Source organism: Primulina tabacum, chromosome 13, assembly GCF_025594145.1.
Source record: "Primulina tabacum isolate GXHZ01 chromosome 13, ASM2559414v2, whole genome shotgun sequence".
Taxonomy (NCBI): domain Eukaryota; kingdom Viridiplantae; phylum Streptophyta; class Magnoliopsida; order Lamiales; family Gesneriaceae; genus Primulina; species Primulina tabacum.
This window is the reverse complement of record NC_134562.1, coordinates 29055580-29073554: the sequence shown is the minus strand read 5'-3', so window position 1 is coordinate 29073554 and position 17975 is coordinate 29055580. Positions and strand designations below refer to the sequence as shown.

The following is a 17975-nucleotide window of genomic DNA, read 5'->3' as shown; positions in this document are numbered from 1 at the left end:
CCTTTCGACAGGTCTCGCAATACTAAGCTGCTCGACCGCCTCATGCATATTAGTCTGTGGTAAACTACTCAACCGTTCACTGTATCCAATAATATCTATAAAAGATCGATTTAACACATCTTACAAGGATATTACTTACTTTTTCAAAAACGTTGGTAGAGTGATCATACCCAACAAACAGGATGTCAGAAGATTAGAATGTTTTCCACAAAAGTCTGTGTAGATTTTTGCTGCAGTGTCTGTTTTCTATCACATTTGATAAATGTCAAATCTGCTCATTAAATGAATGTATGATAAAGTAAGAAAGAACGCCAACATCAATGCCTTTGCATTCATGCTCATCTACTAGTAGTTTAAATTTAGGCAGAGGATATGTCCTAAGATTGAAACAGGTTGTTATAAGTTTTGCAAAATCAAAGTCTTCTAATGAAATCTTTATATAAGTCAAAGATATGACGATAAAGGAATTTGAGTCTCCGAGCACCCATAAAAAACATTTGTGTTATTTCTTTATTGCGTTTATTTATCTTATTTAAATTGTCTTATTTGAGTATAAATTAGTCATAAGATTTATTATATTGTTTCCGCACAATCTGTGGTCCGACCATTTCTCAAGAGTTGAAAAAATCTGGTCTTGATATTTAACACAATCAAGACCAGACGTATTTGACATGATTTAGACGAAAAATTTTAAATAGTTTATCCATCGCCCTCTAAACTATAATCTGACCCTATAACACACACACACACACACACACACATATATATATATATAAAACTTTTTGTCATATAACATGTATATATAATTCATTAAAAAAAATAGAGTTCACTAATTTTTTTGTAAAAATTTTAGAGAGTACACTTAGAGGATTTAGAACGTTCGTTTTACCAAAAATTATAATATTTATAATAGTATAACTCAAATGTTTTAAAATATACAACAATCTAAGAGTCATGTTTCAATCGTTTTCTAGGAAGGACAATAATTGCTTTATCAAAAATCTGTCTCCGAATATTTTACTCATCACAATCCATGTGAATTGAATAGTGAACTTGACTCTGATACCAATCATATGATCGAACGCTTGGTGACTTATCAAAAGTCATAGCTGATAATAATAATGCAATTCAAATATTTTAAATTAAATAATAGCTCAAAAACTATGTCTCGATTACTCTCATGCATCTTAGTAAGGACAATATTGCTTTCTTAATAATTGTAAAACCTTATATAGTGGTTTAAATTTGGATAATATTTTGATAAAATTAAGATAATTTTTTATATTATTTAGAGTAACGGTTTTTTTTTTTGCCATGTCTAATATTACAATATATGTTTTTATAATATATAGTCAGCATACAAATTACCAATTCGAGGTGTCTCTTTTTTAATTGTGACATAAAACATATAGTATTATTCTAATTCAACTTTGATATTCTTGTTCGGATATATGGACTATTATTTTGTATTTTATAATGTAAAAGCAAACATTGATATCTTAATTTACAAAAACAATTGTCATGCATTTAATTTTATAAAATATATTAGGTTTAGAAACTATAACAGTCTTGAATTTGATGATAACAAAACTTGTATTATATTTCTAACATATTTACTCTAACTCAAATTTAGTCAAACTGAAAATCTGGTAAGCTGTGCTTCATTGATATCTATCAACTCGGTGATGCAAATGATCAACCGCTAAAGCGATGGAACTGAAAATGCAATTTGGGACAAGTCGTATTTTACATCATAAAGCTAAATAAGATGTTTTCTAGTCAAACTATTAGTAGCAAAGCTCATCGGTTTTGCTGATCAGTTATCTAAATGGTTATCTAAATGGAACGATTCGATATGCGTTACGAAGCTAATATAATGATCTACAAATCATCTTCACAAGTCAAAGTATGTATCAGAGTGTAAGATACTGATAAATGATGATGAAAATACGATTTTTGTAAATGCTAAAATCAGCCTTGCTGATTTCAGCAGACCTCATCAGTTTGGTTTAGTCTAGCTGACGAGTCAAATTGAATTATCAGTCTAGCTGAAAAGTCCAACAGCAGACCTCAAAATCAGCTAGGTTCAGGAAAAGGGCCATCAAGATGGAAACAATCGTTTTAATATAAAAACAGTACATAAACTTTGCAAACGGTCATATTCTTGTGTCTAATATATATATCACTTTTGGAGACTATATATACAACATCTTGAATATTATATATAAGCTTTGGAGGGAGATTTAAAGCATAATCAGCAAATATGAAGAAATTAACTAGAATAAAAGCAAGCTCAAGTTTGTGGATACATTTGCGAGATACTTACATCGTAATGGATTAAATCCTCACACAATCACTCATGCATATACATGAGAGTTGAGCTTCAAATTTTAGTTGAGTGAGTTTTCACACAAAGACATTAAAGATTGTGTATGTAGTTTTGACATAAAAGACATTAAACATTATGCGAATTGTGAGGTCGTGACCTACAATCGAGAGTGTGCTACGAGTTTCAATTAGACAAGAGATAAGTCTTAAATTAAAATGAATTTGTACAAGGAGTTATATAAATCAAATTATTCTAGTGGATCATTCCCAATGGGAAGAAGAAGTGACGTATGGGCTGTTAATCTCCGATATCCATAAAAAATAAATCTGTGTCTATATATTTATCATATTTACTTATTATTGCTACTGTTTATAAGATGCAATGTTGAAACATTTTGTGCATTTCAAATACCAAAGTATTGCATATCAAGTGTTTGATGAAATGATTTAAAAAAATGTTTTTACATATTCAACTTGCGTATCATTTAAGTATTTTACCAAAATGTTTATTCTATTTTTACGAAGGATTATTTTGATTGTTTTTGTGAGGCTCATTTACTCTAATGTCAAATAATGATCAAACAATAATGGTTTGATTTAGATTTACAGCGAAAATGGTTTAAAATAATTTAAAACGGATCTCAGGGTCTAGAAAAATTTCGACATGACCTCCCCGTAAATAGGACATCCCGAAAAACTCAAGCAGCAATTTATATCAAAATATACTCCAACTAGAGTCATTAAAACAAAACCAAGGTTAAAAAACCTATAGCCGCACTGGCCAGGACTAAACAGAAATTAGAACTTATCAAATACTCACCAGATCATAAATATCACAGAGTCGATTCAGAACATTGCAAAAACAACAAAATACCAATACAGATACACGGGGGCATCTCCTCGGCAATTAGACTACAATACAAGACTGAAACAAACCCAAGACATACATATAGACTAACTGGGAGACTCCACTGAACAGAACCAAGCAATCCAACCTCAATCCCGAGCTCCACTGGCGGAACCTCGGCCTGATGCTGCAAAACGACTCGGGAGATCTACCATGGTGCCCAAAAGCAACCACAGCAGCCCCCCCAATAAACAACTGAGGTTAGGATTCTGGTATGAAACAGTCCAACAATAACAACAATAACAGAAATCATGCATAATCATATAATGAAATGTGATATGCAATGCATGAAAGGCTCAACGAATAATCGGGATAACATGAGCCAACAAATGGTACATAACAACTGGAATAATGCTCGAGCAACAACACAGGGGAGCTACATCGTCAAGCAGCTAAACCGCCCTGCCAAGTATGCGAGGTATGCCAAGCTGTGCTGAAAAACACCCCTGACTAGGCCTCCATACAGCTGATACGCTATAACAGGATGGCACAACAGAACGAACTACATGACACAATCCCAGCGCTTACCTCAAAAGGCTACACTAACCACGGGATTGTTCAGTCACATCTACGGTCCAATTTGTATAGGCCTATCAGCCACACAATGATCCCGAGATAAACAACAGTGCCAGATAACAACGGATATCAACAATGGGCTAACAAGAACGATAGGGCTCAACATGAATGTCATAACAGTATGCCCGATGCTAAATGCCAATAATATGTCATAATAATAAACATAGATCATAACGAAGGCATTTAACAATTTATAACAGTCAACAATTCATAAACACGATCAATGTAACACAGAATGGCAATTAAACATAATTTATGTTTTACCGTTGTATGTTATCGAGCTGTAACATACATGTACCAACATGAAACTCCAATATCAACTTCTCTTCAAGACTCTCGGCCTAAAACAAAACCACAATAAGCCGATCATGAAAACTACATTACACACCAATGTTCGATTTGGCACAAAAGAGCATAAAATTCATATCTCGCTCAATATTAACTCAAATCAATATCCGCCAATTGGAAATGAAAGATAACTCAATTATCTAAGTTTCTCCAGTTGAAACCATCTTCAAATCTCAGTAGATTATTTTCAGAATTTCCATGAACACACTGCTACTTACGAATTCGCGGACAGAATCTCACACACTGAGCAGTTCCAGAAAAACAAGCATAACTTGCTCAATTCTTAATGGAATTTAACGAATCTTATATCATTACGAAGACAACACATAGCTCTACAACTTTCTTTGTAACCAAAAACCCAGAATCTGAGTGCAAACATGCCATAAACCCGAATTACAGTAGGTGTTGTACACAGCTCCAACACAAAATTCCATTTTGACACGTTTTGGTAGAAAAATCATATCAAATCCGTTTCTTATCCAAATTCGATGATTCTAGCGGCTATAGAAAGCTAACAAATAGAGATACAAGTTCTATATAAACCACAAGTCGAGATTCCTAGCGCACAATACACATAAACTCGAAAATCAGCCGCAAAAGGTGTAAACTCCCAACAGAAACCCAATAAGAATTCCATGAACAAAATTGAAACCCTATGCTTAGAGATTACCTTCAAAAGCTTTCTATGAACTGAATTGAAGCTAGAAACGATCTCCACACACTCTAAAGAACCAAGAACTCGCTCAACACAGCTCGGAAAGAAGCTGGAAAAAGAGCTGGTTTATCTTCGATTCATCGCAGGAAAAGCACGCCATGGCTGGAGCTGTTGGATGCTGGCTGCTACGTCTTCAGCTGCATCTCACGGTGCTTGGCTTCAGAATTTCGGGCGGCGCAGCTGCAGCTAGCTGGAGCAAAGAAGCCGATGGGTTGCAAGGAAAGGAGATGGGTTGGGTTGGGGTGTGAGTTACGGGAATGGCTTGCTATATCTTTTCCTCTTTTTGGTAAGTTTGAGTATATATATATATATATATATATATTGTATTTGGTTACTAAAATAATAACTCAAGCCTATTTATTCCGGGTCCGTAATTATTTTGCTCTCGTGTGTTATTTAAACTCTTTATGTATTTTATATCGTTAGATTCTCCGATATTCTAAAATACATATTTTTAACACACTTTTTGAATTTATTTGGCATAATAAATTATTTTAATTTACAACTCAATAATTATTCTAATTATGCCAAAATTACCGGATAATTAATTACAGGGCCTTACACTTCTCCACCCCTTAAAACAAATTTCATCCTCGAAATTTCTGTTTATACACATACATCTTACACACGATACAAAACCAACAAAGCATTACTAAGAATCAAACAGATATGGATAAGATGCTCTCATCTTCTCTTCTGTTTCCCACGTTGATTCTTCTACGCCATGCCTCGACCATTGAACACGTACAAGTGGTATAACTTTATTGCGTAAAACTTTATCTTTACTCCAAGATACAAACAGGATACTCAGTATACGATAAAGACGGATCAAGTTCAACCTCATTAGGTTGAATCACATGAGACGAATCGGGCTCATACTTACGAAACATAGAAACATGGAAAACGTCATGGATGCCAGATAAAGACTGTGGCAAATCCAAACGATAAGCGCAAATCCCAATACGCTCAACAATCTCGTAGGGGCCAACGAAACGAGGTGACAACTTACCTCTCATACCAAAACGAACAACACCTCTAAACGGAGAGATCCTCAGAAATACAAAATCTCCAACTTGAAATTCTAGAGGTCGACGACGTCTGTTAGCATAACTAGCTTGCCGATCTTGGGCAGCTTTCATTCTCTGACGAATCAAATGGACTTTATCATGCATTTCCTAAACAATGTCAGGTCCAGTCAACTGCTTCTCACCAAATTCATCCCAACAAAGAGGTGATCGACATCGTCTGCCGTACAAAGCTTCAAAATAAGTCATACCTATAGTCACCTGGAAACTGTTGTTATATGAAAATTCTACTAGTGGTAAAGCTTCCTGCCAACTGTCTTTAAAATCCATGACTACAGCTCGAAGCAGATCCTCTAGTGTCTGAACCGTACGCTCTGTCTGACCATCTGTCTGAGGATGGTACGCAGTACTCATCGCAAGTCGTGTACCCATTTTTTTTTGGAAACTAGTCCAAAACTTTGATGTGAATCTAGGGTCACGATCTGAGACTATTGCAACTGGAACTCCATGAAGTCTCACAACATTTTCAATATACAGACGAACCATTTTCTTGTACGAATACGTCCTCTCATACGGAATAAAGTGTGCCGATTTAGATAATCTGTCGACAATCACCCAAATGGCATCGAAATGACGAGAAGTACGTGGCAAATGCGTGACAAAATCCATAGCCACGTGCTCCCAGTTCCACTGAGGAACCTCCAGGCTATGCAATAATCCTCCCGGTCTCATTCGTTCCGCTTTGACTTGCTGACATATCATACAACGAGACAAACTCAGCTACATCCTTTTTCATATTCTTCCACCAAAACTGAGGTCGTAGAATATGATACATTTTCCTTCCTCCTGGGTGGATACTATATCGAGTACAATGAGCTTCTTTAAGGATGGCTGTACGCAATTCAGGAATATTTGAGACAACCAATCTACCATTCAATCGAAGAGAATCATATGAGTGAATTGAGAAACCAGATTGGTGTCCTTGAGATACTAACTCATAAGATTTCAGAACTTGATCATCAGTTTTCTGAGCTGACTTTACAATCTGAATCAACTCTGGCTCAATAGAAATCTGAGATACACAAACAGCATTACCTTGGATTTGAAAATCCAACCCAGAAGTACAAATATCCTCTCGTAACTTAGAAACATGAATCGAGGATAAATTAGCGTCAACAGCCTTACGACTCAAAGCATCAGCAATGACATTCATTTTTCCCGGATGATACTGGATCTCACAATCATAATCTTTCAAAAGATCCATCCAACGTCTCTGTCTCATATTCAGATCTGACTGAGAGAACAGATACTTCAAGCTTTTGTGATCAGAATAGATTACAAATTGCTCCCCAAACAAATAATGTCTCCAAATCTTGAGAGCAAAACCGATAGCAGCCAATTCCAAGTCATGAACAGGATACTTAGACTCATGCGATTTCAACTGACGAGAACCATAGGCCACAACTCTGCCATGCTGCATCAGAACACAACCTAGACCTCGATTAGATGCATCCGTGCAAACCACAAATCCTCCAGAACCACTTGGAATGGTAAGAACTGGTACAGAAGTCAATCTCTTCTTTAACTCGACAAAACTTGACTCACATTCATCAGACCAAATGAATCTCTGATTTTTCTGAGTCAGTTGAGTGATAGGTCTAGCAATCTTTGAGAAATTTTCGATAAATCTCCGGTAATAACCAGCTAGACCCATGAAACTACGAATCTCTGGCACATTGGTCGGTCGTGCCCAGTTCAGAACTGCTTCCACTTTACTTGGATCGACAGAAATACCATGTTGAGATATGACATGGCCCAGAAATACCACTTTATCTAACCAAAACTCACACTTGGATAGCTTGGCGTACAACTGCTTCTTTTGAAGAATTCGAAGAACTATCCTCAAGTGTTTAACATGCTCTTCCTCGGACTTGGAATAAACAAGAATATCATCGATGAATACAATCACAAAACGATCGAGATATTTACGAAATACTCGATTCATCAAGTCCATAAACACAGCAGGAGCATTGGTCAAACCAAAAGGCATAACCAAAAATTCAAAGTGTCTGTATCTCGTGCGAAAAGCTGTTTTCGGCACATCTTCTTGTCTAACTCTCACTTGATGGTACCCTAAACGAAGATCAATCTTAGAATACACCGAAGTACCTTGCAACTGATCAAATAAGTCATCAATCCTAGGGAGTGGATATTTATTCTTGACTGTAGACTTATTCAGTTGCCGATAATCAATACACATCCGCATCGTACCATCTTTCTTCTTGACAAATAGAATCGGTGCACCCCACGGTGAAGAACTCGGACGAATATAACCTTTACTCAACAAATCATGCAATTGTTCTTTCAGTTCTTTCAGCTCAACAGGGGCTAAACGATATGGTGCTCGAGATATGGGTTCAGTTCCTGGCATTAATTCGATACTGAACTCAACTTCTCGTTCTGGTGGAAAACCAGGAATCTCTTCTGGAAACACATCAGGAAACTCACGGACTACAGGAATATCAGAAATTCGTCGCTCATCTTGCGATAGATCCACAGCATAAACCAGAAAACCTTCATGACCAGAATCTAACAATCGATTCATTTCAATGGCAGAAACTAGAGGAATCTTGGCTTGAGAACCACGACCATAGAAATTCCATTTAGGAGCAAAGCTAGGTCTGAAACGAACTATTCCTCGATAACAGTCAACAGTGACACAATTTGTAGTCAAAACATCCATACCAACGATGCAATCAAAGTCATGCATAGGTAGAACTATGAGATTCAGATATAGAACATTTTCATCGTGAAACAAAATCGCATTGAACACCACATTATCAGTGATAATCATTTTGCCCATCAGAGTAGCAACAGATAGATTGGAATTCATACTAGTGGTGCGAAGATCATGCGAAACAACGAATGCATGAGAAGCAAAGGAATGAGATGCTCCAGTATCAAATAACACTCGTACTATATAACCACATAGAGTAGAGTTACCAGTAATTACAGTACCTGGAGCTGCCTGAGCCTCATCCTCAGTCAAGGCAAATACATGAGCAGATGACTGATTCTGTTGACCACCTTGCCATCTACTCTGATGCGAAGGGCGACTAGGCTGATGGGAAGACTGGGACGCAGTTGGAATTCTATTACCTTGAGCTCCACTACCTGTCTGGGCTGATTTCCCCGTCTTACTAGGACAAACTCTAGCAAAATGGCCCGGCCGACCACAAACATTACAAACCCCTTGAACTCCAACACACCGATTACTGGAATTCTTGCCTCCACAGTGATCACAGTAAGGTCCACTATAGCGATATCCCCCGCGGTTCCCCGAACTCCTTGAACTCGAAGAACTAAAACCAGGCTTCTTAAATTGTTTCTCACGTGGACGAAGAGATGCAGAACCAGATGAACTGAATTGTTATCTCCCCGACTGATGATGTTGGGTAGGAACTCGATTGCCACTCCTCTTAAGACTAGCTTCAACCCTTTTTGCTATTTCCACTCCTTCAAGATAATTCAGTGGCTTACCGGTAGAAACAAAAGGGTGCAGATGACCGTTCAATCCTTCAATGAAACTTTCGACGACAGCATCCTGACTCGCAACCACATGAGGAGCATATCTCAGCATAGCATAAAAAGTATCCGCATAATCCGCAACTGACATATCGCCTTGTTTCAGGTTATGAAACTCAGAAGCCTTAGAACTGTAGAATGATGGAGGACAATAACTCTCCTTAAACTTCAGCTTGAATATATCCCATGATGGAATGATCCTCTGAGCATCTAAAGTCATCAATGTAGTAGACCACCACATTTTGGCACGATCTTTCAACTAATGCACAGCTAATCTCAATCGACACTCTGGAGGATACTCAATCAAATCGAACAATTCCTCAATCTCAGAAATCCATAACTCAGCTTTCTCAGCTCCCTCCGAACCACTGAATCGAGGAGGATGCATAGAATGGAAACGCGCAACTAACTCATCCATCCTAAGATGCTCTAACTGATCAGCAGCTTGCTCCACAAAAGTATCATCAACAACCCGGACACGAGGTCTACCACGCCCACGACCTCGACCTCGAGCTAGAGGAATCTCATCAACAGGAATTTCCCCACCTCCCTCCATTCTATACGATAAAACACCAAAACAATTAGAATGGAAGTAAATAGATCATATAATCACATAAACATTCTGTCAAGTAGCATACACAGGCGCAACAACCATTTTAGTGCCAAGACTCGAGTGTCCTAGACTCTAGTTCGAGCGTATCCCAGTTTACGCTCTGATACCAAGATGTGAGGCCCATTTACTCTAATGTCAAATAATGATCAAACAATAATGGTTTGATTTAGATTTACAGCGGAAATGGTTTAAAATAATTTAAAACGGATCTCAAGGCCTAGAAAAATTTCGGCATGACCTCCCCGTAAATAGGACATCCCGAAAAACTCAAGCAGCAATTTATATCAAAATATACTCCAACTAGAGTCATTAAAACAAAACTAAGGTAAAACAACCTATAGCCGCACTGGCCAGGACTAAACAGAAATTAGAACTTATCAAATACTCATCAGATCATAAATATCACAGAGTCGATTCAGAACATTGCAAAAACAACCAAATACCAATACAGATACACGGGGGCATCTCCTCGGCAATTAGACTACAATACAAGACTGAAACAAACCCAAGACATACATATAGACTAACTGGGAGACTCCACTGAACAGAACCAAGCAATCCAACCTCAATCCCGAGCTCCACTGGCGGAACCTCGGCCTGATGCTGCAAAACGACTCGGGAGATCTACCATGGTGCCCAAAAGCAACCACAGCAGCCCCCCCAGTAAACAACTGAGGTTAGGATTCTGGTATGAAACAGTCCAACAATAACAACAATAACAGAAATCATGCATAATCATATAATGAAATGTGATATGCAATGCATGAAAGGCTCAACGAATAATCGGGATAACAGGAGCCAACAAACGGTACGATAACAACTGGAATAATGCTCGAGCAACAACACAGGGGAGCTACATCGTCAAGCAGCTAAACCGCCCTGCCAAGTATGCGAGGTATGCCAAGCTGTGCTGGAAAACACCCCTGACTAGGCCTCCATACAGCTGATACGCTATAACAGGATGGCACAACAGAACGAACTACATGACACAATCCCAGCGCTTACCTCAAAAGGCTACACTAACCACGGGATTGTTCAGTCACATCTACGGTCCAATTTGTATAGGCCTATCAGCCACACAATGATCCCGAGATAAACAACAGTGCCAGATAACAACGGATATCAACAATGGGCTAACAAGAACGATAGGGCTCAACATGAATGTCATAACAGTATGCCCGATGCTAAATGCCAATAATATGTCATAATAATAAACATAGATCATAACGAAGGCATTTAACAATTTATAACAGTCAACAATTCATAAACACGATCAATGTAACACAGAATGGCAATTAAACATAATTTATGTTTTATCGTTGTATGTTATCGAGCTGTAACATACATGTACCAACATGAAACTCCAATATCAACTTCTCTTCAAGACTCTCGGCCTAAAACAAAACCACAATAAGCCGATCATGAAAACTACATTCCACACCAATGTTCGATTTGGCACAAAAGAGCATAAAATTCATATCTCGCTCAATATTAACTCAAATCAATATCCGCCAATTGGAAATGAAAGATAATCAATTATCTAAGTTTCCCCAGTTGAAACCATCTTCAGAATCTCAGTAGATTATTCTCAGAATTTCCATGAACACACTGCTACTTACGAATTCGCGGACAGAATCTCAAACACTGAACAGTTCCAGAAAAACAAGCATAACTTGCTCAATTCTTAATGGAATTTAACGAATCTTATATCATTACGAAGACAACACATAGCTCTACAACTTTCGTTTTAACCAAAAACCCAGAATCTGAGTGCAAACATGCCATAAACCCGAATTACGGTAGGTGTTGTACACAGCTCCAACACAAAATTCCATTTTGACACGTTTTGGTAGAAAAATCATATCAAATCCGTTTCTTATCCAAATTCGATGATTCTAGCGGCTATAGAAAGCTAACAAATAGAGCTACAAGTTCTATATAAACCACAAGTCGAGATTCCTAGCGCACAATACACATAAACTCGAAAATCAGCCGCAAAAGGTGTAAACTCCCAACAGAAACCCAATAAGAATTCCATGAACAAAATTGAAACCCTAGGCTTAGAGATTACCTTCAAAAGCTTTCTATGAACTGAATTGAAGCTAGAAACGATCTCCACACACTCTAAAGAACCAAGAACTCGCTCAACACAGCTCGGAAAGAAGCTGGAAAAAGAGCTAGTTTATCTTCGATTCATCGCAGGAAAAGCACGCCATGGCTGGAGCTGTTGGATGCTGGCTGCTACGTCTTCAGCTGCATCTCACGGTGCTTGGCTTCAGAATTTCGGGCGGCGCAGCTGCAGCTAGCTGGAGCAAAGAAGCCAATGGATTGCAAGGAAAGGAGATGGGTTGGGTTGGGGTGTGAGTTACGGGAATGGCTTGCTATATCTTTTCCTCTTTTTGGTAAGTTTGAGTATATATATTTATATATATATATATATATATATATATATATATATATTGTATTTGGTTACTAAAATAATAACTCAAGCCCATTTATTCCGGGTCTGTAATTATTTTGCTCTCGTGTGTTATTTAAACTATATATGTATTTTATATCGTTAGATTCTCCGATATTCTAAAATACATATTTTTAACACACTTTTTGAATTTATTTGGCATAATAAATTTTTTTAATTTACAATTCAATAATTATTATAATTATGCCAAAATTACCGGATAATTAATTACAGGGCCTTACAGTTTTCCTCTTGATTAGAAAATCAAACTCGATTTAGTACATCAGTATTCAATATTTCAAGAATCGAGCTATTGTAACTTAATGATTATCCAAGAATCGAGCTTATAAAAATGAAATATTAATATCTGAAAAATCGGTACATGATTATAAAAACTTATATATAAAACCAAATGGCTGCTGAAATAAAATATACAAAAGTAATTAAAAAAAACTTATATATAAAACCAAATGACTGCTGAAATAAAATACACAAAAGTAATTAAAAATTTGCATGTTAAATATGCATGATGCTGCACTTATATAATATAAGTAAATAAAATAAGAAGATCAAAAAATTAAAAAAAAAATCTTATGTATTATTTATACCATCACACTTTGTTTGCTAATTTCGTCAAAAATTTCTTAAATTTGTGCAGGGTGACATTAATGTGCACTTATTTTTTTTCATAACATTCTATAATCAATATACTTAATTTTAGTAATAACTAATTTGATTGAAAACAAATGCCATTTTATCAAAAAGTTGATGGAATATGAACAATTAACTTTGTATAAGTAATAACCGATGCAACATATTTGTTGTGATCTTGTAATAATTTTAAAAAATTAATGAGAGACCATAATGCAACAAGAAATTATTATATTTAAATTAATATTACACTATAATTGTAAAAAATAATGAAATATTACATTGCAAGTTGAATAAATATTTAAAAAAAAAAATCAAAAATCACCATGACACCATTTTTTGTCTCATAATTTATTAAAGATACTATATATCATATTATATAACCTAAAATTAAACTTTTTCGCATTTTGGAGTTATTTGGGGAGAAAATATATCCACACAATTATCCTTGCCGACACTATTATTAAAGATTAGTGCACATATAAATCAGTGGAAATATTTGATAGCTTCTACGTTGGACTTTTCGAGAGGTGGCAGTTGTCGACAGTTAATTACATGTCCCTTTTCAAGTTGCCCCAAAAAATAGAAAAAGGAAAAAAAAAGGAAAAAAAAAAAAAGAAAAGAAAAGTCAATATAATCGAGTGAGATACTAGGCCCCGACCTCTCAATCACTCCAAAATATGATTGTGTATTTGTATTTACTTGAATTTTAGATTACAAAATTTTGATCATATTAAAAAAAATTGGGTTGTTATTGTTTTTTTTTTCGTTTATATGAGTCATCAAAGTTTGATTTTAGTTCAATCGTAACTGACTTGCTTAGTGATGAATATTATTGTCGTGGCGTCTGATATTATTGATTTGTTCGACGTCATATTATTAATCGGACAAGGAAAAATCAAAAGTTGAAAATAAAATATAATATATCATGTCAATTAAGATCAAACTATAATGATTTATATATTAAAAGTCGAAATAATATTATTTAACCAATTTTTTAATGTTCCCTATATAATATATATATAAATAAAATAGCTTTACTAAAATTAATATTTGTTACAAAATTGTTTTTGTTACACTATGATTCTTTGTCTCTTTGTATATTCGATTCCGTCTTGCTATTAGTTTAGTGAACCAATATTTGTTAAATGTAAAAATAATTTAAGTTCAATTTTTAATTAAATAAGTAGGTTATTATTTATTCTCTTCCAAAAAATTTAGATTATATTATAATCTCATTATCAACCTTTTCGTTTATCTAGAGTTTCAACTTCCATGGCTAATTTATCTATATATATAGATTGCGCTTCTCTTCAATTATAAACACTAGTTACTCTGCACACACGATGCGCGTGTGTATGTGTGTAGAGTCTTTTTTATTCTTATCAATGGACTAAAGTAAAATTTGACAAATTATGAATGAACTAAATTGATATTTGAATTGTTGAAATAAAAAAAAAATAAAAATAAAAGTGTGTTGAAATTAAATAAAAAATAAAAAACAAAAGTGCAATATTAGTATCATACAAGGGTAAAGTTGGAAGAAAAATTGGTGTCTCTTAAGTAGTTATTATCATATCCTCACTCTTAATAAAACAGAATAGATAAAAAAAAATTCACTAAGTTCGTCAATTTTTTAAAAGAATATAATTTCGTCAATTTTCATTTATTCACGTAATCAAAATCCAATCACTATTGTTTCACCAATCCAAAATAAATAAATTCACGCGTTCAAATTTTCAAACATCTTATTCGCTTAAAAACATAAAATAACCTTATATTTTTGGTTTTGTAACTCGTCGAATCTTGATTATTATTTTTTAAAAAAAGATTAAATTTTAGTTTTAGTACAATTCATATGTTATTTTCACTTTTAACTTTTTTTATCTGACCACTGATAATGCATACATATTACTGACATACGTCAGATATTACTAATGTATCTGATGTTAATAATACACTCGAGGAAAAATGAAAAAAAATCTCTATATTTTTTATTAAAATCAAGTGAAACTTTTTTTTATCGATATTGTTTTATAAGTTTTTTAAAATACAAATATGAAATATCATAAAAAAATGAAATCAAGGAAGAAAAGTTAATCTAAACTAATTCGAAGGCTAAACTATCATAATTCTGCCACGTGTCATCGACACTCCGCCACAGATGAAAGCAAAAGTCCCTTAAAGTCCCCTATATAATCTTCTTGTTTCCTCCATTTTTTTCTCACAAATCCAACTCAGTTCATCCATTAATCTTCGTTTTCTCAAATCTCCGCTTTAATTTAATTCTCAAGTTTTTCATCAATGGATTTCTTCTCAAAATTCACCAAACCTGCAGATCATTCCAAGCCAGCTTCGAAGAGTCAGGAGCCAAACAGTACCACTGAACCCTCCAACACTGACCTTTTCAGCAGCGCCAAGGTGGTGGCCGGAGCCTCACAGTCTTATTTCAGCCATCAACCGGCGACCTATGAGAATACTGAGGTCGCCGGGGCCACCGCTGACATTCTTAACGCCGCTTCCGAGTACGGGAAGCTTGATAAAACGCAGGGAGTTGGTAAATATGTCGACCAGGCTGAGAGTTATCTCAAAGAATATGAATCCTCCAATACCAAACCCGCCGCCACCTCCGCCGCTGACACCACGTGTGATGCTGGTGTAAAGGCTGCCCCCACCACTGAAGCGGCAGAGACTGAAACTGCTGCCACCAAGGGAGCTGATGCAAGCACTGAAGAGTCCACCAAGCACAAATCATACGTGGAGAACAAGACGGAGGGTTTGTCTAGTAAGCCGCCTGCCGTAGACGCCCCCGTGAAAACTGATACAAGTGACGTCTATGGAGAGGAAAAGGCTGATGGCTTGCCGAACAAGACGTCAGGCGGCAGCGCTGCCACGGAAACTGATGCGGTAGGCGAGTATACAGACATTCAGGCCGGCGGCGGGGCCACCACAAAAACTGATGTAAGTGACGACTATCAGCAGCCTAAAGTGGATAAATATGAGGAAAGTACAGAAGAAGATTTCAGGAAGAAGCCAACAGCAGCTGCCACCGATGCAAGTGAATACCATGCAAAGGGTACAGAATAAGGTATCTCAGACAAGCCTTCAAGCGGCTGCTTAGCCGCAGGAACCGACTCCGGAGATTCAGGATATGCGGAGGACTCGGAGGAAAGTCTCCCGAAGCCTTCTGCAGGCGGCATAGCCGATGCAAGCGAGAAGGTTAGCCACGCAGGTGGTGGATTCGGGAACTTCACAAAAGTGGCTGGAGATTTCTTAAATAAATAGACGAATTTTATGTTACAATATATATGTTATATAAAATGAAATTTCAAAAAGAAAAAAAGAAGAAGACAGTGTGTGAAATTATATATTTATAGGCTTTAGATGTGTGGATTATGATTATCTTGTCTGGCATTTGTGTTTTCCTGTGTGATTTCGGAATGTTGCTATTTCCTATTTTGTATAATTTTCCTTTGCTTCACACGTGTTACTTTCTATTAATTCATATATATATATATACATTTTTCGCATTCGATTATCATGTTATTAAGTTGCGTAAACATGAATAAATTCTTATGGTTTGAAACCCCATGGCCCCCTAGGCCCGGATTACATCTTGGAGGTCTAGACCACATTTGGGTGGGAAGTCCATCAGGGCCAAGGTATTCTCCTATAAATAGCAGGTTTGAACGTACGGTTGATTCGTTCACTATATTGTTTTCAGCAGCACTCTTAGCTGCTCCCCCATATATCCTCAGTCACTGATTTGAGCGTCGGAGAGGTTACGCCAGAACACCTTCCTGGCCCCCTTCTAACGGTCTTCTTCGTGATTTCAGGCTCAAGACAATTTCAAAACCCCGCGTCTGTACTAGTGACGCTTACCCGAATCGGACCTTAAATTTCCCGTGAATATCATAGTTGATACAACAGAGTTTTACATATGCTTTGATACGATTTAGCAATTTCTAAAAAAAAATTCTTGTTTTAATTTTTGTGTAATTTTCGAAATTCAACCAAAATTACGGATATTTTGCATATTTTAAAATTTATTTGGATACGATAAGTAAAATATTGTCATTTTTTCCTTATCTTTTCATTCGATTAAATATTGTGTTGAATTTCTTTTTATGCAAACGAAGAACTTGTTCATATTAAATTATATTTAATTCTATAGTTTTTTATGAACAAATTAAGTTAAATATTGGCTTATATAGATCCATAATATAGAAAATTAAATAATAAAAATTATTAAATATACATGAAAACATAATTTGAAGGAGTTTTTCATAGACCGATTTAAATTGTCATGACTTGTCACTGATCTTCCTGAGAAATGTTGCTCTATCTATAAATTAGGTATTTAAAGGATCTTATCCGTACATATCATTCTTGAGAGTACTTCTGAAAAGTGTTGATTATGTTGTTAAATAATTATTATATAAATAATCATGTGAAGCTCAAAAAATTGTCTAGTTAACTATATTTTAAATATTGAGGTTTAGCCTGAACACCTTTAATTATGCAAAATTATACAATAAGTGAGTTTGGATCACATTCTGGGCAAAAATTGTGATTAATTATATAAATATAATAAATTTTACCTCACAAATACTTTTATTATATTTATATGATTAATTAGAATAAAATTTCAAAATATATTTTTCTTAATTTAACTCAGGAGTTAAGTAAAATTATTTTGATAGTTTTATTATAAAGTTGTATAAAATCTAATTGAATTAAAACTTTAGCTCACGTGCAAGTTTTGTGTC

At 35.6% G+C, this 17975-nt stretch overlaps 1 protein-coding gene and 1 long non-coding RNA gene across 2 annotated transcripts; one reads left to right on the top strand and one right to left on the bottom strand.

Moving 5' to 3' along the window:
* Positions 1-3235: 3235 nt before the first annotated feature.
* Positions 3236-11050, bottom strand: LOC142523108 (uncharacterized). Its single transcript, XR_012814582.1, has 3 exons — positions 10614-11050; positions 8918-10041; positions 3236-3383 (listed from the first exon to the last, which is right to left on the bottom strand). It is a non-coding gene; the product is annotated as an uncharacterized LOC142523108 (long non-coding RNA).
* Positions 11051-15423: 4373 nt separating this feature from the next.
* On the top strand, positions 15424-16555 carry LOC142522883 (uncharacterized). Its single transcript, XM_075626458.1, has one exon. It carries the CDS (start codon positions 15511-15513, stop codon positions 16291-16293), a length of 783 nt encoding a protein of 260 aa, XP_075482573.1. The 5' UTR covers positions 15424-15510; the 3' UTR covers positions 16294-16555.
* The last annotated feature ends 1420 nt before the right edge of the window (positions 16556-17975 follow it).

What these genes read in the sequence shown, in the direction of transcription:
- LOC142522883 (XM_075626458.1), top strand. Translation starts at nt 15,511, where the DNA reads ATGGATTTCTTCTCAAAATTCACCAAACCTGCAGATCATTCCAAGCCA.